Below are 24,755 nucleotides of genomic sequence, written 5' to 3'. Positions count from 1 at the left end.
TTTTTGCCAATTACTTTTAATGGCAAAACTGAAATTCGTTTTGCACCAACCGAATACAAGCTAAATAAAGAGGACCTCTTGGTTCTTGAGGTGGGTCACCACCCTCAAGACCCATTTTCCAGCATGTTTCCTTATTCCTACTGAGATATTAGCAGTATAAGATAGTATTAGCTTGAAGCTATTTTGTTTTGGAAGAGAAACTGTGCTTAACTGATTGGGCTGTACTGAAATCTTGATCTGAAATACTGAGGACTGGTAGGGCAGATCTTGCGAAGAACAAGCGTTAACTTGCCTGAGGTTGAGTTAGTTGAACAGTATCCAGGAATAGTGTGGCTATTCTTCTCTTGCAAAGGGGAGGAATCTGCTTCTCGTGGCCCTGAAGTTTCAGGGAATCTGAGAGTTAAATATTTTCAGCTTCATTCACCTAAATATCCTTATCTCTGGTCCGAGGGTTTACTTTTTGGGGTCAGGACCATGATTGTAACATAATTGCTTCAGCAATTACTAACCCTCTCCTATATTATTAAAATTGCCCCCTCTATTAAATCATTTCAATTTGCATGCACTCACCATATCATCCTATAGAAAAATAAAACCAATGAACACTAAAACTTTGCCTCATTTCCAAACTCCATTCTCTATTTTCCTCAGTAACAAAACTTACTAAAAATATTATGTATTCACCCTGTCTGTGTGTTCTCATTTCATTCTCTCCTTAACCTTCCCCACTGACCTAGCCTCTGCCCCTACACTCCGCTGCCTTTGCTCTTGTTGGAGTCACCAATTTTATCCATGTTGCTAAATCCAATGGCTACTTTGTCAATTTAGTTTTTCTCAGCAGCATTTGAAAAGCTGATATCTCCCTCCTTGTAACACAGTGATGTGAGTTACATTTCTTTATTACATTTCCATTCCACCACACTCTCCTTGCTTTTTTCTTATCTTCCTAACAGAAGATAACAAATAAGATGCTTCTCATTTTCTTTTGCTGTTTTTTTTTTTTATCCATCTAACCTCGACAGATTCAAACATCTCAGGGCTCAGATATGGTGTCACTTCCTCATCAATGACTTACTTTTATTTTTAAAGGTAATCTCATTTATATGGTGATGACTTTGGAATTTGTATCTCTGATGTTCTATCGTTAGTTACAGATTCATATATCCAGTTATCCATCTGAGCTCTTCACTTGGTTATTTCATAGATGTGTCAAGCATAACATGTAAAAAACAGAATTTTCATTTCTAGTAATTACTCCCAAAATCCTAGATAGCCATATACTGCCAGTTGTTATGTCCTTTGCAGGGGCACGGTTGAAGCTGGAAACCACTATTCTCAGCAAACTAACACAAGAACAGAAAACCAAACACCACATGTTCTCACTCATAAGTGGGAGTTGAACAATGAGAACACATGGACACAGGGAGGGAACATCACATACTGGGGCCTGTCAGGAGGTGGGGGACTAGGAGATGGACCGCATTAGGAGACATACCTAATGCAGATGACGGATTGATGGGTGCAGCACACCACCATGGCACTTGTATACCTATGTGACAAACCTGCATGTTCTGCGCATGTACCCCAGAACTTAAGGTATAATAATTTTTTAAAAAGTTGTTTTGAATCCTCTTATCCTTCAATTCCTGCCTTTATCTAATCATTCAGCAAGACCTAGCAGCTTTATCCTACATAATATATATAAATCATTCATTAAGAAAATCCCCTAACCCCATTGCCACCATCAGATCTGAACCATCATGATATCTCATAGGGACTGCTTACTGTAATAGCTTATCAGCTTCCTAATTGTACTCCCTCACCAAAGTATACAGTATTCTTCCTATAACTAAAGTGAACTTAAATCTATATTTAAGTCAAATTATGTTGCACATAGCTTTAAATTTTTCAATGTCTTTCCATTGCACTTAAATCCAAATTCCCTCTCACGACCTACAAGGTCTTTTATGATCTTGACCATGATCTCCTGCCATTCACTCCTTGCTCATCACGCTTTGGTCATTCAGACCTTTGTCACATTTTCTCAAACATTTGCTCCTTAAGGTCTTTGCACTTACTTGCTCTGCCATCTTTTGGAGATGTTATTTCTCCAGGATGTTGTATGACTAGATTATATTTGTCATTGAAGTCTCAGCTAAGAGTTCATTTTTTTGGGTTGATCTATCCTGACTATGTTATATACAGGTATCCTTCACCTTCAGTTGTTCTCAATTGCATTAATCATGACTCATAATAATTTCTTTGTTTACTTGATCATTATTTGTCTTCCATAAGGTTTTTATGACTGTACATTTCATGAGAGCATGGATTTTGTCACATTTGATCTGTATTTTCTGCACCCAAGATAAGAGTCTAACAGTCAGACATTCAATGTGCTAACGGATATCTTTTTATTAAGCTGGGACCTAAAACAGAAAAAAGGAGTCTTTCTGTGTTTTCTGTAGCCCCTTCACTACACTCACCTAGAGAAAGCCTGAAAACTCTCTCCTAAATACTTGGAGTGAAAGACCGTGCAAATATTTCTTTCAACCCTGAGTTATCATCTTTGCATAATTTCTCAGAATTAATATAATCTCAGAAGAAAATATACCTACTTTGGTTAAATTACTTTCATCCTAGGTAGGCCAGAACGAGAATTATGTACAGTAAGAGGTTACTAACACTGCTACTATTTCTACCTCTGTATCCTTTGCCTGGCTGCTGACCACAGAGAAATTGAATTTTGAGGTGCTATGTTTGCAATTAAATTTCTAGGGTCCACAATATAGAGGCACCAAATGTGGAGCTTCCAAGATTCCAATCAGCCTTCAAGTTTATTTTGTTTCTGTGCCTAAAAAATTAACACAAACTGGGCCTTGGCTCAGCTAGGGTATGGGGAAAGGTATTCTTTGAGACAGTATTAAAAAAAAGTAAGCTTTAGCCTATGCGTCTAATTTTCTTTTTTTTTTTTTTATATTACAAGGTACCCAAAACATCTTTGTAAATTTAGCAGTTAAATCAATGTGTATTTTTTTCACTTTCAGAGTCAGAGAGGAAAAATGAACATATAAAACTAGTATAAAACTAATTTTGGTTTTTACCAAATTTATTGATGAGAACATTTATATCTCTTTATTTGTAAATATTTTCTTTTTTATACGCAAAGTTCCTGGCTACTCTAGGCTAGTTAGTACAGGATTGATGATCCCAAAATATCTTTGCCACAATACAAATGATGTGCTTTTGATGCTATGTCCCAAATGCATATTTCCTTTTGTGGCCTGACATATGGTATTGTCTGGAGAATATTCAATATATGCTTGAAAAGAGAATGTGTTCTCTCTTCCTTTTACGGAGTCTTTCATAAATATGAGATCGGGTTGCTTGATAGTGTTTGTTAAGGTATTCTATATTCTTACAGATGTTCTGCTATTCTACAAATTACTGAAAGAGAATCATTGAACCCTTTTAAAAAAGATGTCTTATATACAAATCCAAACAATGTTTCCCTGGGGTGTAGAGATGACCTACATTGAGGCAATATATCCTTTAAGAGTTTTGACATTTTGACATAACCATATATAAGCTTTTGATTGAAGGTCTTATCACAGCATCTTAAAAATCACTGTCTGGTGCAGTCTGTGGAAGTACATCTTTTGTAGAGAAATTTTCTTCCATAAATAATAGTTCAATTTAGGCTTCTTATTTTATAAACATTTTCAACATAAATTTTCCCTTTTTACTGACAGATTATCCTTCATTCATTGACCTGCGATGCTCAAATAATCTTTGAACTTACTGTGACAATATATTTATTCATAATATATATCTTAACTGTGATTATAAGATTATTCATAGAATTCCACAGCATTTATTAAGAACTGTCACTTTATTGAGTCTTTGCCAAAAAGTAGAGCTCTGCAGGGTGATCCGAGAAGAACAATCTAACGAAGATTATGAGAAGGAACTAGTTGCTTTTCATAAGGGTGCAAATAACAGCAAGATCCTATTACAGTTGTTTTGAATTAGTCACACAACTTTGCATCTGGAAACAGGGTTTAGAACTATGAAAATGCCCCCTACTCTCAATAGTTGATATTAGGTTATTTATTTCTCTTTGTTCTGAAACATGTTTTAAAAAACAGCAACTCTAAAGAAAGGAAGAGTGAGAGGAGAGAGAAACAGGGAGACACAGACAGAGTCAGACACAGAGATACAGAGATCCAGCCAGCTGTACATAAGATTCCCTACATTACAATTACAGATATACTAATTAATTAATTAGTATAATTTAATTAATTAAACAGATATACTAATTGATTAATGGAGTCATTAATCCATAAAACATTAATGCAGCAACTGAAGTTAATTTAGAAACATCTTATCTTTGTCCTAGAAAAGGTTAGTTTTTCTTCAGATAGGTTTATGTTGTTGGAATTTTCTTCCTTTTAGAATAGACATTACTGTCCAAAGCGCCTTTAGAGATGCACGTCTTAATTTACTGTTCCCTAGTATTAGGATAAATGAATGGCTTGAGGGGTAGATTAGAGCTATAAACTCACCAAAAATTACAGCTAATTCCGTCTCTGGAATAAAGTAGCTGGAGGTGGCGATGAGAAAGGACAAATAGTAGGCAATAAAGAGGAAAAGGAAGGAAATGACAGCTTTCAGGGCTCTCACATGGGCTTCTGTGCTGGGGTCTCTGCACCCTGTGGCACTGAGCTGCATTCGCCTGATATGTCTCCGCAGGGAGAGGATCAAGAGGAAAAATGACATCAGGCACACAGAAAAGGGGAGCAGCGTTACCAGGTTGAGAAATAACTTGGTAGAAGCATGTTGAGCCTTATTTACTCTGCAACTCCAAGTTAAGTTTGTTTTCCTCTTTGCCTTCACACAACGCCTGAAATCAGCATTCAAATTCTCAGTGGCTGGAAGGTTAATAAACACAGAGAGAACCATGCACCCCAATAGAATCCAGGAAATCACCCTGTCAATTCTCCACTTCATCCAGAGGAAAAGTGGGTGAAAGAAATTAGCTATCTTGAAGAAATAGTAAATGCTGAGGCAGGTTGCAAACCAGATGCTTAAATGGTTGGTTAGTGTCCAGAAGAAGTCAATGATTCTCATTTGTTTACCAGTGGCATAGACATCTGGATACAGCACCAACATACAACAATCTAATAGTATTACACATAATAGACAAATTCTGGAAATGGCCAGACTTGTGAGGATTAAATCAATGGAGGCAATTTTCCTCTTCTTGACCCAGTCCATGCAGTTTACCAATCCAATGAACGCATTCCCTAAGATCCCCACTGAAAACTCTCCAATTGCTAAGAATAGTAAAGTAGTCTGTACTTTATCTGTCATGTTTAAATAGAGAAATATGCAATTAGTTTCTAGCTGACCTGATGGAGTTTGACATCCACACCTGCTTCTTAGATTTTGATGTAGTTTTAAACTCTTTGTTGTAGTCTGTCTTGTGATGGAGACTGGAATGATAAATGAAGACTGGAGCTATCTTCATTAAATCCTAATTAGTCTTGACAAACAATGTGGTTAGTGATCCTTGGTCTGGCCACTGTATGCCCATTTACCTACTCAGTAGGTGGTAATTTTCCACATATGGTTAATTTAGGCTGAGCTACTTTACTAAGATGCAAATTCAGTCAATTCCTTTCATGGTCCTGCATTGTCTTTCTGAGGCTAAGGTGTGCGCATTTTGGATTCGTTAATTTGTGATGTATATTAGTAACCTCAATAGGGTTTCTAGATTTAGAAACTAAAAATTCAGGACACCCAGTTAAACTTGAATTACAGGTAAGAAAATGAATAATTTTTTAGTGTGTGTCTCAAATTACTTAAGATCAGTGCTTTCAGGAAGTACTGAAGTTCAAATTTGAGTGCTCCATTCTGGCAACCTAAACATCAATAATTTGGTAGCAAGTATAAAACTAGCAAAAATGGAAATTTCTTGAAGAATTTTTATTTTCCTGAATGTTAATATTGATAATTAGTCAAGAATCCAAAATTTGGTTCCATAGTGAAAGTTACATATTTTCAGGAAATTTAAAAAGTTAACACTAAATATAGATTATTTGATTCCAAATAAACTTTAGGTCATTATTTTGGCCATTCAGATGAACAGTTACATGGCATAGTGTCTCTTTAATACAACACATTGTCTTATTGACCAAGTGACATTTGATGGTTACTTAACAATGTTATATATAATAAGGTAGAGGACCTATAATAAAAAAAGCTATTGATTATCTTTAAATGTTTCATTTTCTCTTAAAATGTTCTCAAGAAAACAAGGTAATGTCTGTTACCTTGTTTGTGGTGATGATATCATGGGTCTTTGAAATTGTATACATTAAATATATGCAGTTCTTTTTATTGATTATCTTTAAATTTTTCATTTTCTCTTAAAATGTTCTCAAGAAAACAAGGTAATGTCTGTTACCTTGTTTGTGGTGATGATATCATGGGTCTTTGAAATTGTATACATTAAATATATGCAGTTCTTTTTATATCAATTATACTTTTATAAAGATTTAGAAAAATTTAAAAAATGTTCTCAAGGGTAGTTGTATGCATGACAGGGAAGACAGTAAAATTCTGTATTTCATTCTTTCCACATTCCTCTATACAAACTGCATGAGTATCTAGATCCTCAACCCTTCTAGCAGCAGACTGAAGGTTAAACTTTCCACATCTCTAGAGATGTATTCTTAGTTTGAAATAGCTTCTCTACTTTAGAGTTACTGAGAAGTGCTTTACTACATGATGTTTCTATAGACTAGTTTTTGGGTACTCACATCTTCCTAGGAACGCATGTCTTCTCTTATCCTTCCTTAAAGGACAAACCTTCATTCCAGAGATGTAGCCTTAATTTTGGACAGTCTGCATGATTATGTCGCCATGTTCACAGAAAACTGGAACATCACCTGTGATAGGATGACCTTGGAAATGATCCCTGACCTAGACTCATCATTTCTTTTTATTTATTTATTTATTTATTTATTTATTTATTTATTTATTTTTATTTTTGAGACAGAGTTTCGCTCTTGTTGCTCAGGCTGGAGTGCAATTTCGGCTGACCGCAACCTCCACCTCCCAGGTTCAAACGATTCTCCTGCCTCAGCCTCCCAAGTAGCTGGTATTACAAGCATGTGCCACCATGCCTGGCTAATTTTGTATCTTTAGTAGAGACGGGGTTTATCCATGTTCGTCAGGCTGGTTTTGAACTCCCGACCTCAGGTGATCTGCCATCCTCAGCCTCCCAGAGTGCTGGGATTACAGGTGTGAGCCACTGTGCTTGGCCTAGACTTATCATTTCTATCCCACAGTGTATCCTGGTAAATGAAGTGCTCACAGGAACTATGATGACATATTTGCCCAAATTATTTTTAGACTTTTGTTTTGTTTGGTTTTGGAAACAAATGTAGATCTTATGCATACCAATGTTGTATAGCATTAAGTTATGTGACTATATAGTTAAGAAAAAAAGTTCTACAAGACAGCATTTTGTCAAAAGCTTACTACTTTGAACCCCAGTCACTGTGGTCACTGGAGATGTTTGAAACATTGGAGAGGCAAGAAACAAAATATGGAAGAAAAAAAACTTAAGCCTAATGGGGTAAAACCTTCTCAAAAGTACTAATTCAATAAAACATTTATTTCATCTAAACATTTAGAAAAATATAAAGTTTATCCTAGTATAAAATCTACAGGTATTTTGTAGAAAATAATATTCCATCAAGAGAACATGAATTCTTCCATCTTGTACAATAAAGAGTAACATAAACAGCTAGCATGTTAAAAATACAGTTCATAAATTTATATACTTAGGGCTATAAATATTAGTAATATACAGAGTGAGTTTTGCATAATAATACAATTGATAATTTTCAGGTAAGTAGTATTTTAGTTACAGTAAAAGGAAATTAGTAGATTGAAATGCATCAGAATTAAACATAGAAAGTAATGGGAGTAAAAGCGACAATGTACAGCCATGTGAGAACGTACACAACCTGAGATATGCCAGACCAAACGTTTCAATAATATTATAGTGAGGATGGATTTCATGTTCACAGAAAAATTAAAAATTTTAGTTACTTATTTTCCTTCTTTTTAAATAAAAATTATTCTGTATTTTTTGTAAACATTTGTTGCTTATTCCAGTGACGGTATGTGCTTATTCCATGGTATATGCTAATTTCTTCCCAATTCATTTCTTTTAAGTCCTGAGTGAAAACCTTTGCAGGGTCTGGCTAGAGAAAAGAACCTGAGTGGGCAGTCTGACTGATATTTGTTATCCCCATTCTTTAATCCAGATTGTGAAGAGGGTTTAGGAACACCCCTTAGGGGGTCGTACTTGAATGGGTTTGATTCCCACCCAGGTGCTCCATGAAAAGCAAATTGTTTGAGAGGAAATTTAATCTCAAGGAAAATAAATAGCATCAGAACAAGGTTAATCAGAAAATATTATCTAGGAGACCACAGAAAGCATCATTCAGGAAAACCAAAGACCAGAGAAGATCTGAGTTCCTAGTCAATAAGCCAAATGGGAGTGACTCAGCAGAGCCACGAAAGGACCACAGTTAAGGAGCGGCAATAAAAATGTATGACAGAGAAAAATGAGAAATCAGGTACTGTAGCTCAGGTTGACTTTACCATGAGCCAGAGTAAAATCTAAAAAGATTTTAACCGGGCAATACATGCCTAACATTTGCAGTGAGGAGACAAGAAGAGAACCATGAGCTCTGAAATTCTTCGAGGAAAGGGAGTGTAAAGATGAGCATTTCTGGGTTGTAAAGAGATACAAAAGATGTATTCATTAGTTTGCTACTAGGTCCTGATAATACTTAAAGATATGCATCTAAAATAAATGACATAACTGGGGAAAATGAGAATAGACTTATAAGAAAATTATATTTTTTGTTCGTGAATATTTGATTTTAAATTCAATTTATACAACAAAGATTTCATATCACGCAGGCAATTTTTCTACATGTCAGTATTCTGACAGATGCCTGCCTCAGTTTGTTATTTAAAATAATTAAAATAAGTGAGTGACCCGAGGGATAGAGAATTGCTACAATCTCTCCAAACATCATAGCTAACTTGTAGTTTGTAATAAGATAGCTAAAGGACACCAAAAGAGAAGTAATATAGTATAGGAAAAAAAAGAAGATAAATGAAGTCATAGTTTTAATGGCTCTCACATGAGCTTCTGTGCTCGGGTCTCTACCGCTGGTAGCATAGAGTTTTATTTGCTTGGTATGTCTCCATAAAGATCTTACTAAAAGGAAAAATGAAAACAACGACACAATAAATGGGACAATTGCAAGCAGGTTAAAGAGAGTCAAGGGTTCAAAATACGGCATTTTACTCACATGGAACATTTCAGTAACGTTTCTTTTATGTTTGGCAATTGCATGAATCCTATAATCATGACTCAGTACTATTGCTATTATAAGGCTGACCAACAAGGAAATGGCAAAACATCCCAGCAGGATCCAGCGAACCACCATATCAATTTTCTGCTTCAGCCAGAGAAAAAGTGGGTGAGAGGAATTGGCTACCTTAAGAAAATAGAATACATTAAGGCAGGTGGTAAACCACATATTTAAGTAGTTGGCAAATGTCCAGAAGGTACAAATGACTATCTGTAGTTTACTTTTTGTATAAACATCTGGGTAAAGTACTATTACAATGCCATTTACAACCATTACACTGATCAAACAAATTCTGGAGATAACTAAATTGGTGAGGATGCAGTCAATTGTGGAGATCTTTTTCTTCTTAATCCAGTCAATCCAGTTGACTAGTCCAATGTATCCATTCCCCAATATTCCTATTATGAATTCTCCAGTTATTAGGATTATAAAGATGTTATCTGCAGGACTGAACATGTTTGTAGAGAGAACAATCTGATGTCAAATATCACCGTAGATGAGCTAATTTACAGGTGATCTGTTGAAGCATGATAAATTCTTCGAATCATGCAATAATGTATTCATCTGCTATTATTTTGACTTTGTTATCATTCCAGAAGTGTTCAGCTCTCCCCTGAAATAGGATTGTCTCTACATTCCTGAAGAAGAAACCAACTAATTGCTCCAAATGAGCAGCTTGACTACTTATAGCCTGGAAAAATTATAATTGTTACCTTTCAGTGAGTGGTAACTGACATGCTTGGCTGAAATTGCTCTCATGCAAATTCAAAGAGATTTTATATCACGAATTTGCAACAGGCTTCTTGCTGCAGCTCTATATTTGGACCTTCAAACTGAGTTTTGAATAGGGAGTCACAAAAAAAAGAGATAAATGTTTAATAAAAATCCAACTGTGTAATTAAAACTTCATTTTCATCATGTAAGTAATAAATAAGCCACAAATCAGTTCTCCCAGACGCAAACAAATTTTCACTTTGGAAGTAATTAGTACAATTAGATTGTAGATAACATTTAGTCAGAGGATAATAATTCTTGTCTTCATTTAAATGGCTAATTAGGGAAGGATATGATACAAATCTAATTATAAATGACATTTATTTTAGGCAGGCACATGGCAATATTTATGAAGAATTTGCTTTCTTTTCAGTTGTTCCTTAGAAGTGAAATATGCCAGGTAAAGATTTGTTATCTTTATTTTCTTTAATGTGAGAAATACCCTTGAAGACAATTCACTTCCTGAAACATTGTCTCTTGTATAATAAGCATTGTAATCTAAAATTAGGGAAATTTAAGTTTTACATTATTCTAGTTCCAATCAGCTCCTTTTACAAGATTTGTAATCTCACAGTGCATATTATAGTCATATTTCTAGATAGGGCAAACACATGAAAAAGTAACTACTCGGCAGACTGAGGCAGGGCGATCACTTGAATGCGGAGGTGGAGGTTGCAGTGAGCCGAGATGGCGCCACTGCACTCCAGCCTGGGTGATACAGTGAGACTCCGTCTCAAAATAATAATAATAATAATAATAATTTTTTTACCTGCCAATATTTCCAAAGAATAGGACTAATCTACTATTAAATTGAATTTATTTGTTTCGGGGTGAGGGAGAGTACAACTTAGCCCCAAATACATTTAAATGTAGGTAATAAAAAATCACAATACACTAGGGATCTTCTTGTATTTAAATAGTTCTACAATGTGTGCAACACATGCAGGATTTTTCTATCTCTTACACGTGTGTAATGTGTAACAGGAAAGCATAAACTTAATAACTTAAAGAAACCTAGTTATCCATAAAATATTGCTGGAAACAAAATAGAAAATAAAATGATGCAGAGGGAGAAGAACATGTCAGAGATTTCTGAGTTAGAAGGCTAGAGAGAACATTCCAAAAACTATTGGGGAACTGACTTCTAAGATTGCCATCACCAGCTACAGTACTTATGAACAAGCTGACTACTGGCACCCTCAACCTTCTTTCTCAAGGTGGTTCTTATACATAGCTGTGCCTCCTCTCCTGGTCAAACCTTCATTCTTGAGATCATACTCCTTTTCCCACATCATATATTGTCCTACACAGAGCCTCATTAAAGACTGTTTTTCTCCCTTCTTGATCGAGACAAACTCTTCCAGAAATGGAGGGGATAGGGCAGTGAAGATAAGGACCAGTCTTCATTTCAAAGTAGAGCGTCATTTTGCATGATTGATTTTATAGAAAGGGTTGATGAGTTCTAAAATCTTTTTCCCAAAGCCCATTTGCCTGAAATTCTTCTATTCATTGAATTCAAGGGCTTTGCCAGTATTTGTCAGAAAATAAGTAGAACCTCTTTGCATTTAGTCAATGACATGAAATGATGAAATGTTAGTGTGGGATTTAGAGTCATTTTTTCTGCAATGACAAGGAATAGGTGGTGCAATGATAACATTAGATTACCAATTAAACAAGACAAAAATGTGAAGGAACACAAAACAAATCTTCAGAATCATGATAGACATTAATGACTTCCAATAGTATATAAGAGAAAATGAATGCAAACAGAAGGGAGAATGCTTGTTGTTGATTTTTTTCTCCTTGTAGTCAGGCTTTACGGGGTTTTTAGGGGACTCTATGGAACAAAAGGCTTTCTTCTCCTAAGGAAACCCTTCACAAATCTTAGCATCTTCAGAAAAGCTTCCCTCAACTTGCTGTTTCCCATGATTAGAATGAATGAATGGCTTGATGGGAAAATGACAGTTACTATGTCACCAATCATCAACACTAATTTTCCCTGGGGAATCAGAGTGCTAGAGGTCATAACAAGAAAGACTGGGTAGTACACAATGAGGAGCAGCAGAAAGATGGTCACTGCCTTTATGGCCCTCATGTGGGCGTCTGTGCTGGGATCTCTGAACCCTGTAGCATGCAGTTGAATCTGCTTGGTGTGTCTAACTAAGGAGAAAAGTAACAAGAAAAATGAGATCAGGCAAAGGATAAAGGGAACCATCGCCCCCAGGTTCAGGGTTAACTGTTTGAAAGCACCTGGAATTGTACTCGCTTTGAATGCCCAAGTAATGTTTTCTTCATGACTGACCTTGAAAAGGTGATACCACATACCATTAATTGGAACGCTAATAGTTAAGGAGATAAGAAAGGACCCCAGAAGAATCGCAAGGATGACCTTGTTGATCTTTAGCTTCAGCCAGAAGAAAAATGGGTGGGATATGTTGGCTATCTTGAGTAAATAGAAGATACTGAGGCAAGAAGTAAACCAGAGACTTGAATTATTGGCAAATGTCCAGACAGCATCCATAATGCTTTCTAGCACATTAGTGTCATATGTACCTGGAAAGAGCAGTATAAAGAAGCCATCTAATGATATTACACACAGCAAACAGATTCTGGAGATGGCCAAGCTGATCAGGATGATGTCAATCAAGGAAACATCTCTTCTTTTGAGCCAGTCAATGCAGTTAACTAGTACAATGAATCCATTTCCCCAAATCCCTATGGTCAATTCACCAGCAATTAAAATAATATATATTGCCTCTATTGTACTTGGCATACCAGCAGAGACTTCTGATTTTGAATATCACTGATGATGAATTGACTTTCAGCTGACCAGTGAAGAACAATGTATCTGTATACCACTTAGACCGTGATATAATTGTCTTTCTCTCTCCTTTTTGTCGGCTGATGAAGAAGATAGCCAGTCCTGCTCTGGGCTAGAGCTGCCTACAGACTTCAATGATTGGGGCCAGTACTTTCCTTTGGTGTGGTGCAGTGATGACAGAAGGGCTCTAGGATGCAAATGGAAATGGATCTGGTTTCTTAAATTTGCACAATCTTTCTTATTTTAAGCTCTGAATATGTTGGATTTGTCAATCAGAGCTGTTGACCAGGAACTTCAAGAGGTATCAATTGCTTGGAAAATATGGCTAGAATTTAACTTGCTGGCCGACTATCCACCCTTGTTAGTATATTGGCAAACTATCGCTATTACAGATTCTAGGTTTAATGTGTTAGCTTGTGTAGCCAGTTTACTTGCTTGGTTGACTAAAGCTTTAAACAAATTGTTATTAACATTAAATGAGGCTTAAATGGCACAACTAGTGGGAATGTAGAGGAAAGAATCTAAGGGTTTAGGAAGATAGATAGGAGTATTAAGGTGAATTTATCATATGGGAACTTCACCTTCTCCCCATTACATGACTTAAGAGGGCCAAAAGGACACTCCACTCACTAGGGCATTGAGAAATACATTATTGAGGTAATTCCCAGTGTCCTCAAAAAGCTGTGCAGTGTTGTCTTCTCAACAGAAGGTACAACGAGGGAAATAAACATGAAATTGTAGAGTTGTCAGTAAACGGGACACAGAAAATTCTGGTGTAGATGTTAGGGTTTCTTTTTTTTTTTTTTTTTTTTTTTTTGAGACGGAGTCTCGCTCTGTCGCCCAGGCTGGAGTGCAGTGGCCGGATCTCAGCTCACTGCAAGCTCCGCCTCCTGGGTTTACGTCATTCTCCTGCCTCAGCCTCCCGAGTAGCTGGGACTACAGGCACCCGCCACCTTGCCCGGCTAGTTTTTTGTATTTTTTTAGTAGAGACGGGGTTTCACCGTGTTAGCCAGGCTGGTCTTGATCTCCTGATCTCGTGATCCGCCCGTCTCGGCCTCCCAAAGTGCTGGGATTACAGGCTTGAGCCACCGCGCCTGGCCCTGATGTTAGGGTTTCTTAGAGTGTTCTTGCTTTGTACCTGAATGTAGCTTCCGTACATAGAAAAAATAGTCAAAATACTGGTCACTTATCTTTAGAATGGAAACAGATCAGTCTGAACTGTGAGGAGGACAAAGAGCAAGAAACTAAAAAGCCTCAGAGAGATGCAAGACTCTTCAATCTGAACTGAATAGTAAGAATACATGCTCTGAATTTTCTTAGCTCTATTTTTTGGCAGCAGGTGTATTATAAATATTAGTATGTTAATTATGTACACATTGGAAACACACAGTTTGTTTTATTGGGACATACTGAAACGTGTCATTGGACGTGATAGAACATATTTGAAATAATAGAAAAAGGCACACAGCAATACAGTTTCCAGAAATTTTATTTTAAAACTAATATTAAATTTTAAGGCAATATTAAATATTGCTTATCAAACAAACACAACAATACAAAGTACTTAATGAGATAATGTGTCATATGTTCAGGGTTTTAGACAAAATAAAGGGATAAAAGTTAATCTTGCAGATTTTTATGAGAAAGTAAATGGCTATTGTTATTCTATTAAGTGAAATTTGGGGTTTCTTTCATGCCTCTCTCTGAATTTTGTTTCTGAAGAAATATCATATTACACAACTCAAAAATATGCACTGTGCTTATCATGACCAAAGCCATAAAAGAGGTAATATTCTGAGAAGGACTTCACTAAAGAAATTGATTCGCAGCCAACTGACAGACAAGGTTGCACCATGTTTACATCTCAGGGAATGCAGTATTTCATTATTTTGATTAAACTTTTGGAATGATAAAATTTTGAGGAGGGGAATAAAATGGGTTGAAGGCTATTATTTGGAAATGGAAGTACTCTGGGATCAATTTATAATGTCCAGAAAAGATGAAGATGAAAATATATCATGTAGGAGGGTGATTAATAACTGACATTTTAAAATTTCTTGGTAAACACAGATATAGAACCCAAGTTTGCCTTCTGAGTCATGGTCTTTTCCCCTGAATCCCTTCTTTTCTTTAGCTGTGTGGAATATTGATCAATTTAAGGAAGTTATTTTGCCTATATTCAAATGTAAATGCAAATATGCTATAGTATATGACCAGAGTTACCTAAGGGCCTGTACTTACTATAATGCCACCCTTTTATCTTTTCTTGCTATAAATTAAACCCAAATGATCTCAATTTATTTGACACCATTGAATATGTATGTGTGTGTGTCTGTGTGTTTGTGTGTGTCTGTGTGTGTGTGTGTTTACGTGTTATTTGCCCTTTGGATTTAATCTTAGCATTGAGAAGTTAAAGAGTGATCCTAGCTGACAGACTTTAACATGTCTTTCCACTGCAGAAACACTTTAATCTAGAATGTCAGTTTATTGATTATTTCTGTCTCCACTAGAAAACAAATGAAATACTGGGAAACTTATGACATCATTTTCTGCATGTCTTTCCATGAGAAGTGAGCAAACACAAACCTACTTAGGCAGATGTTTCTTAAATTTCATTTTCTTTCCTTTGTTGAAATACTATTTACCATTCTTTAGACCCTTACATCTTTTACAGGCATTTGTCCTCGAATTATTCCACTGATTATTACTGATCAAGGGAAATGACTACTCTTCATATTTGTAAATCAAAACAGAATACTGCCGTACTGTCCTATTTTCTGACAAGTTATATTTTGAATAGTTGCTGACTTTATCTCCCACCCCATTCTAAACTCTTCACTGTATCCATTGGGATCCCTAGTAAACCATTAGCAGAAGTCTTATATTCTCCTTCATTTCTCTAACAGTTCACTTTATCTTCTTCATTTGAACTCGAGGTTCTGGAACTTTTTTGTTCAATGGACTCCTTTTCCAGTCTGACGCATGCTATAATTTCAGAATAATGTTTTTAAATGCATGAAATAAAAATATTTGAAATTTATAAGGAAACCGTATATATATATGACTTTTTCCTACAGTATGAAATATATTTTTAATATAATATAGGAATTTATGTGCTTTCTAATTGACATAACAAAAATATCTGGCAGAAAGACTAGTGATGAAAGTAAATGATAATAGGTGGCACCTGTAACAACAAAGATTTTTGACTTCCTGAAGTAAAAAAATTACAGAGACTGCTAGTATGATATGTGCTTGTTACTTACATTCAAGACAGAAGAAATACTAGATTAGGATTAGATAAGGATTAATAAAAATAAGTATATAATTTGGTGCCCCTCCCAGTTTATTCACCACTCATGTCCATGGATCTTTTTATTTTAATACTCTACAATTAAATCCTGTGGTAGCTGTTTTCTCTCTCAGACCCTCATAGAAGTGGGTCTAAAGCTGGGGTGGGTGGGTGTTTTTCTTTCCCTCTCTTGTAACTTCCAAATTACTCTGTTTCCTTTTTTTTTTTTTTTTTTTGGAGACAAAGTTTCAATTTATTGCTTAGGTTGGTCTTGAACTCCTGGCCTCTAGCGATCCTCCTGCCTTGGCGTCCCAAAGTGTTGAGATTACAAGTGTGAGCCACCGTGCCTGGCCAGATTATTCTCCCTCTAATCCCTCATAAGACATATAGTAGTTCATTATCTCCTGTCATCACTCTATACAAAACATTACCTTTCCTTGTCACAATCATAAGCCAGTCTTCCTTCCTTGATTTTTGCTTTCTACCTGAAATTAAATAGTTAAATATACTAAATTTTACCACCATTCCTTTTGTTAAAAAGTTCCCCTATCTTTTTGTTGGATGAAATAATCTTCTATTTTAAAAAAATTCATTCAGTAATCTTGTTTGTTGTATTTTTAATTTTTAAAAATTTAATTATTATGGACATACAATAGTTGTACAGATGTATGGGGGTACATATGAACCTCATGAAAACAGGGCAATATAAAGACCTATGTTGGGAACGGATGCCTTGAATGAGAAATATGCATGTTTCTTTAAGAAGAGGACAGTCTTAATAGAGAACTATATAAATTCGATAATTCAAGCATAAAACACTTCATAGCATATTGGGAATAGTCTTGTCTGTCTGAATAAAAATGGCAAAGAAATAGGATATTTGGGATCCATGAAGACAAATAATTTATTTGCTAAATAACAAAGTTTGGACAAGGCTTGAAATATATGTAACAGTTAAGAGCTTCAGCTTTGGTGACAGACAGCTGGAGTTGAAGCTCATTCTCAGTTTTATTAGTTGTGTGATTTAGATTGGCCGAATCTTTTCTTTCTCCAATGTGTAAAACATTGATCATAGTACTATCGATCTCATAGAAATATTATTATACTTAAAGTCTTGCATTTAAAATACTTAGAATAGTTCTTACCATATATACTCAAAACAGTTTAGGTACTATTATTATTGAATTTTTTGGCATTCCATTCAATAAATCATGATTCTCTTATCTAGTTGTTTTACTATAGAGCCTTTATAGTCTTAATTACAATTTCCTATCCAGAATATTTGGCCAAATTTCACATTTTATGATTTCCATAGTTTGAATATTTGTATTCTCTTCAAAATTCATGTGGAAATGTAATCCCTAATGCAACAATATTAAGAAGTGGGACCTTTTGGGAGACGATTATGATGGGTTTGTCATTATGATGGGATTTAAAGGCCTGAAGGGAACTAAAGAGGCCTTTTAACCTTTCCCCCCTTCTGTTACGAAAAGATACAGCATTCAAAGTTCCATGCTGGAAGCAGTGACAAGGCCTTCACCAGACACCAAACCTGCCAATGCCTTAGTCTTGGACTTTCTAGCCTTCAGCACTATGATAAAACAAAACTCTGTTATTTATAAATAACTCATCTCAGATATTTTTTATAGCAGCAAAAGGGACTAAGGCAATGCCAGTCACATGAAATCATAAAATATGGCAACATAATAATTATGGTTTAACAATTTATTTTCTATTACTCACTGAAAATGTAAACAAACTTAAATAGACTTAGTTATTTTTCTTCTTCACATGTAGTTCTTTTTTTTATTCAATATTAATGCCCAGTGCATCTCATAATATTGAGGGACAGGTGACTATTTTGTTTCTGTCTGCAATGGCATAAATAAAATGATTTTAACAGTATTTCAACTTAAACACAATAAGATATTTATATTTGACAACACATCTAAATGTTGAGGTTAAGTAAAAATATTCTCAGATATATAGGTTTCAGACGTTTACTAAACATAGAACTTTTTTCAACATTTTGGAGGATGTATTAACAAAAAACTATAATGGGGTGAGGAGATACTTATATGACATGTGGAATAAAATTTATAAGAAATTTTGTAAGGCTTACGATGTCAAAAATTTAAAAAAATTGAGAAAAGAACATCTGTATACTATAAAAATCTTAAAACTTCAGTTGTAGGTACAAGATCAACACATAAAACTCTTCAGTGTTTCTACACACCAGCCATCTGAACAGTGAATATAAAAGGTAAATTAAGAAAACAATTCCAAAATAATGAAATAACTAGGAATAAATTTAACCAAAGAAGCAAAATACTTATATACAAAAAATGATGAAACATTGCTGAAAGACATTAAGGAAAACACAAGTAAGCAGAAAGACATTCCTTGTTCATGGACAAGATGACTTGATATGGTTAAGATATCAATACTAAAAGCAATCTAAAGATTACTAAAATTTCTATCAAAAATTTCTACAGACTTTTTTTTTCAGAAAGAGGAAAACTAATCCTCAAATTCGGGTGAAATTACAAGGGAACCCAAATACCCAGAACAATCTTTAAAAAAGGAGAACGAAGTTGGAAAACTCACGCTTAATTTTTTATTTTATACATATACACATATATACACATATATATACATATATATACATATATATGTGTGTGTATGTATATAATTTTTTTTTTTTCCTGCAGGCCTCATTAAGGCTTCCCTGAGCCCTGGGTTGGCTTCTGCCATGGCAGATACCAGAAGCAAGCCTTGTCCCTGTTCACAGAAGATTCTAGCCAGATCAGGAGCTGAAGATAGCAAAAGAGGGAGAAGTCTAATCCACAGTCCCAGGCCCTGGTGAGTAACGTCTGGTGTGAGGAGAAAGTCGATGATATGGAAGGGCGTTCCAGTCCTGCTCCTTCTGCTTGGAAGTGGAGAATCTGGAGAACCTGGGGGATGCAAGATGGACAGGCTGCTCCTTGAGAACATCCAGCCTCCTAGAGAAGATGGTTGCTGTCAAGGTGAGTGAATGAACTCTACTATGCCTTGTTATTTTAAAGCCCACTGTCTGCTTTCTGAACTGATAATCAAGAGTCCATGTGTGTCTTAAAGAACAATTGTTCATTGTAGTAGAACCCACTGGGAGAAGTCTCTTGGCTCAGGAACTCCATCTGGCCACAGCTGACTGGGTAGTTAATTGAAAGGGAAATGTAAAGGGTACTGAAAGAGGAATGTTGCTCTAAGAATTTATAACAATAACCTTTCACTCATGTATACTTGGGGCTAGAAGTTAAATTCTATATAGCCTAAATCATTGCAAACTGAAAAGTGTAGCTTAAGGAAGTTGAGACTACAAGTGACCCCAGTCAGCCTTCACAAAGTTAAACTCTTTCTGGCAGATGTCACTGTAAACCTGACCTCAAAGAATTCCCACAGATAATATTCTAATAAAACTGAGTTCAAAATAAAATCATAAAACATGTGAGGAACAAGGCAATATAATCAAAAGTTAGTACAAACAACAAAGTTAGTCATCAGAGCTACAAACGCAGCAGATATCAGAATTAGAGCTTATGCAGTCTGTGCAAATGCTAGGGAAGATTCTTTTTCTTTCCCTTGTTTCTCAAAGCAAGTATTACTAAACAGATATTTTTTCACGTGCCTCATCTTTTATTGTATTTTTCATATGACATAAATTATTACATAGAAAATTACGTAATACTACAAGATAATTAAAATTATCTATAATCCCAATATCCACAGATAACCTCGCCATCCAGTTTATGTATAAATCTAATCAAAACAGATTTTTAAAGTAACATGCTTATTATCTGTCATCTATCTATGTTGAGATCTATTTTACAATATATGTAGAAATATGTTAACAATGGTTAGTTGAGTACTGCAAATGTGCATAATCAATTTCTTTATATATTTTTGTGTTTGCTAATTTTAGATGCAACAAAACTGTGTTTTATGGTAGAAAATGGAGCTTTTGATGAAAGGAACAGGTATCAGTAAAAATGAGTTAATATCGGCAAAAATAGCAGAAGAAACCATAAATCAATATGAGATCATGTAAATTACCCACTTATTTCCCCAAACATTACAAACTAAATTACTTACTAAATAGCAAATTAAGAAAAAATCAACACACATATGGCATAGTGTTAATGTATAAAGTAGTCACAAAATTGGTAAGAAAAACTATGACATGAACAAATAAGGAGAAAACAATGAACAATTCCCAAAGTGTATATGCTGTTGGTTAATCCTGTAATAATACTTAACTGCACTAGTAATCAAATATATGTGAAGTAAAGATATTTTTGCAATCAAGGTAATGACATTAAAAATAATAACCTGCTTGATTTCGAGACTGGAATAAGATTGATATTTTTTCACTATTAACATATAGGTTTACTACTTCTACAGAGTAATTTATCAGTTCTGCAAGGAATTTATCAAATTTCTCCCCATTGGAATTTTCCTTAAAAATAATTTACATATTACTCTGTCTATATACTAGTCATACTGGACCTTTAGTTTCCGGAATACCCTCTACTCCTTCTTGCTTCAAGACCTCGACATGATACTTTCCCACCCCAAATTTCTCCTCCTTTGGCCACCTTACTCCTACACATTATTTAGATATCAAATTAAACCATTAACCTCAGTGACATCTTGTCCATTCCCATGACCAGGTCAGGTCAACATCCTATAGTTTTTCTCTCCCAATATCATAAATATAATTGTTTAAGTTAGCTAGCTATTCATTTGTTTTCCATTAGAATATATTTTCCATTATATTGATGTCTTGTTCACTACTCTGTCCTCAATACCTAGCCAAGTTAGCATTCAAATAGTATTCATATGAATGAATAGTATTCATGCTCTATAATACTCATATTATGTTTATTTCTAACAGTGGAAAACTGAAGACAATTTAAATGCAAACAATATGATAAACATTAAGTATATTATTGTATATTTGCAAGGGGAGTTATGTACCCCTTAAAATGATTAGTATAAGTAATTTTTGAAAACATGGGAAAATGAATAAATTCCACATTATCAACATAATCTATATGGAGAACATAGTTATTTTTACAGTATAATTTCCAATGAGCCAATATATTTGGTTGAAATAGGCAGCAGCATTAGGTTTTCTTTTTCCTGTTATCTCTTTATCTGTACATTCTAAACACAATAGTTTAAAAATATAAAAATATTGATTTGGAAACCTGACATAGAAAATGAATTAAGTCCTTGTATTTGGAAATATTTCACTTATTAGGCCATAAGTATGAGATCAAGGCACTTTTGGAAGTTGCCAAAATAAGTCATTGAGTTTATAACCTGAGTTGGACATAAAATTTCACTTTAAAACCCAAAATTTGAAACATGTCTGTGACTGCAAGTTTGTGTAGATGAACGTGTGTGTGTGTGTGCGTGTGTGTGTGTGTATGAAGCTCTAAGACAGAACATTTCATATTTCACACAGATTCTACCCTGTGTTCATCTTGTGTCCTTTGGTCAGGGACTGCGTTGAATCTTGCAGCCTTTGGATCTATGCTTCTAGAAAAATCTTCACTCAACTTTAATTGGTTCATAATCTGCCTTATCTCAAATCACTGATTATGAAGAGTATATTTATTTCATCAGTGTTTTGATCCCATATCCCTCAACTAGACTCTTGTTTCCCTAGCTATATTTCACAGAACTACGTCTATTACTCTGACTACTTGCTACACATCAAACATACACCAGTAAAAGAGGATGTTAGATTTTAAAAAATGAAAAAAATAACCCTTTAGATAATTAAAATAGCATGCTGAAAAGAAGCACCACCATCTATCCTCACTTCCATGTTCTAAATGTCAAGATTGATCTAATTTTCTTTCTTTCTTTTTTTTTTTTTTCTTTGGGTTTTCTTGGAGAATAGGTGTCCTTGCTTCAGAAAAGTCAGGTAAAGCACAATAAGAAGTCTTATTTTAGAGCTTATTCTCACCGTTATAATCTTTACAGTGAATAGTCTCCAGGCTGATGGTTTTCCTCTAGGAAGTTTGTAGGAAGAAGTTGCAGGGTGGGGAAGCTGACTAAGCCATTGAGTTTGCATGTGAGATTAAAATCTCCTCAAAGACGAGATTCCCTGAAACGTAGTCAAAACAATTATGGAAGATTTCAGTGATCTTTAATGACACAGTTAATAAAACAAAGCAAGAATGCAGTGCAGTGAAACAGATCTTCAAGGATTTATTCATTGGATTCTTTTCATGGAACATCCATATCTCCCCAAGGTGTCTATGTGGCTCTGAGATTTTTCCTTTTCTCACAGCACTTCAATTGCTGTAGTACCCTCAAAGAGGCTTTCTTTAGCTTGCTGTTTCCTAGAATTAAGATAAATGAGTGACCCCAGGGATAGATGGCTGTGGTTGTCATTCCAAACATAAGCAACAGTTTGTTTTCTGGCACAGTAAAATATGATACTTCTATGGCTATGCCTATAAAATACAAGATAAAGAGGATGATGAAAGATATTAAAACTTTCATTGCTTTCACATGAGCTTCAGTGTTGGAGTCTCTCAGTCCTGTCACATTTGATTGCATCTGCCTGTTGTGTCTCCAAAGGGAAATGATCAACAAAACACTTGTAATTAGGGATAGTGTAAAGAAGAAAATGACTCCCAGATTTAGCAAAATCTGTTTAATAAAGTATTCATTTTTAAATATGTTGAGACGCCAGACTGTGTCATTCTTCATTTTAAGATCATTAAGAATCTTCGCAATATATGCAAAATTAAGTAAGCATGAAATAAGTAAGAATCCCATCAGAAGGGGAAGAATCCTATTTGTTCTACTCTTCAACCAGAGAAATACGTAGTTGGAAAAATTTGCTATCTTCAGGAAATAGAAGATGCTGAGGCTGGTGGCAAACCACATACTTGATTGATTACAAATTACCCAAAAGTAACTAATATATTCAATTAGGTTACCAGAAACATATATATCTGGAGAGAATATCCGTATGAATCCATCTGTAATTATTAGCCATATCAGAAAAATTCTAGAAATAGCTAAGCCGGTGAGAATAAAGCCAATTGTAGATAACTTATTCTTGGCACAGTCAATGCAGTTTACAAGTCCAATAAATCCATTCCCTAAAACCGCAAATACTGACTCACTAATTACAACAAAAATGAGGATGCCTTCCACTACACTTAGCATATCTGCTAATTCTTAATATTGCTTCTGTTACGTCTATCTTAGATTACCTGCAGAACGAGGCATATATTGGCTGCTTGATGGAAGTATGACTTTCTTCTCATTTGTTATATAAAGACTTGAAATTGCCCCAGTAATGGCTTATGATGGAATTAGAAATTTCTCAGTGAAGACCTTTCCAAATATATCTATAAAACGTAGCTAGTCTAGAGAATGTTCAGACTGAATGCCTATCTATAATTTGTTAAAATGCAAATGAAAATTTGTGTTTCATGGATTTTACATGTCCTCCTGAGACTACTTTACATTTAATAAATTGAATTGTAGAGAAGGAGTGCCAAACATATACCTATAGAATGTAATGCAAAACAGAAACAAAATACTTGACTTTATCTTTTAAAATATCAAATCATTATTTATGTCATTTATAATCAATTTATATTTGTAAAGAAAATACTATGTAGAAGTGAAAAATTTAGCCATTGTAGATACCTACTCTAAATGATGAATTTAATTTTTAATTAAAATTTAAGCTCAACTCTGGGTATGACAAGTTTCAAAAATGTGTCACAAAACTCTTGCTGTTGTTTTATACTCATGGTTATTACACCCTTGAATGCAGAAGATTATGTTGACTACCCTTGACATGAAAGGCTCTTAGGAATAATCTCTTCATTTAACACATTACTGTTTACTGGCACCCATTCATTTATCCAACAAGTATTTAGTGAATATCTAGATACAACAAACTCTCCCTTGATCTTTGAGGGAATATAGTGGTAGTCAGAATCTCAAAGCTTGTGTGATTTATGGAGTGTATATTCTAATGAGGGAGGCAGGAAACAAGTAAATCAACATACTGATCTAAGAATTAAAAGTGAAATTAAAGGTGAAATCTACCATTCATTGAGCTTTTATTATATTCCTAGCACTATGTTAAGTATCTTAAGGTCATTTTTTTCTCATCTTAATTTCATAAGCCTTCAATCCTTTTAAAGAGGGGCTATTTTTTGTATTTACATTAAAAATGAATAAACTAAGGTTTACAGAAAAAAAGACCTTCTCTCATTTATCCTGGCATGACTACCATAAATAAAATTGCACAATGATTTCAAAATAAAGTTAAATTAAGCATAGGAATAGACTACAAATGATAGAAAATCAAAATAAACCA

General features: G+C 34.8%; 4 protein-coding genes across 4 annotated transcripts; all 4 read right to left on the bottom strand.

The window, feature by feature from the left end:
• Nucleotides 1-4,338: 4,338 nt before the first annotated feature.
• Nucleotides 4,339-5,435, bottom strand: TAS2R7 (taste 2 receptor member 7). Its single transcript, XM_007967652.3, has one exon. The coding sequence runs from the start codon at nucleotides 5,368-5,370 to the stop codon at nucleotides 4,414-4,416; it is 957 nt and encodes a 318-aa protein (XP_007965843.1). The 5' UTR covers nucleotides 5,371-5,435; the 3' UTR covers nucleotides 4,339-4,413.
• A 3,555-nt stretch (nucleotides 5,436-8,990) lies between these two features.
• Nucleotides 8,991-10,228, bottom strand: TAS2R8 (taste 2 receptor member 8). The gene has a single exon (XM_007967651.3). It carries the CDS (start codon nucleotides 9,918-9,920, stop codon nucleotides 8,991-8,993), a length of 930 nt encoding a protein of 309 aa, XP_007965842.2. The 5' UTR covers nucleotides 9,921-10,228.
• A 1,799-nt stretch (nucleotides 10,229-12,027) lies between these two features.
• Nucleotides 12,028-13,103, bottom strand: TAS2R9 (taste 2 receptor member 9). Its single transcript, XM_007967650.3, has one exon. It carries the CDS (start codon nucleotides 13,009-13,011, stop codon nucleotides 12,076-12,078), a length of 936 nt encoding a protein of 311 aa, XP_007965841.3. The 5' UTR covers nucleotides 13,012-13,103; the 3' UTR covers nucleotides 12,028-12,075.
• A 9,122-nt stretch (nucleotides 13,104-22,225) lies between these two features.
• On the bottom strand, nucleotides 22,226-23,669 carry TAS2R10 (taste 2 receptor member 10). The gene has a single exon (XM_007967648.3). It carries the CDS (start codon nucleotides 23,582-23,584, stop codon nucleotides 22,661-22,663), a length of 924 nt encoding a protein of 307 aa, XP_007965839.2. The 5' UTR covers nucleotides 23,585-23,669; the 3' UTR covers nucleotides 22,226-22,660.
• Nucleotides 23,670-24,755: the final 1,086 nt, after the last annotated feature.

The sequence above is a fragment of the Chlorocebus sabaeus genome, chromosome 11 (genome assembly GCF_047675955.1).
Source record: "Chlorocebus sabaeus isolate Y175 chromosome 11, mChlSab1.0.hap1, whole genome shotgun sequence".
NCBI lineage: Eukaryota > Metazoa > Chordata > Mammalia > Primates > Cercopithecidae > Chlorocebus > Chlorocebus sabaeus.
Note: the sequence above shows the minus strand (reverse complement) of the source record. Positions and strands in the feature narration are given on the sequence as shown.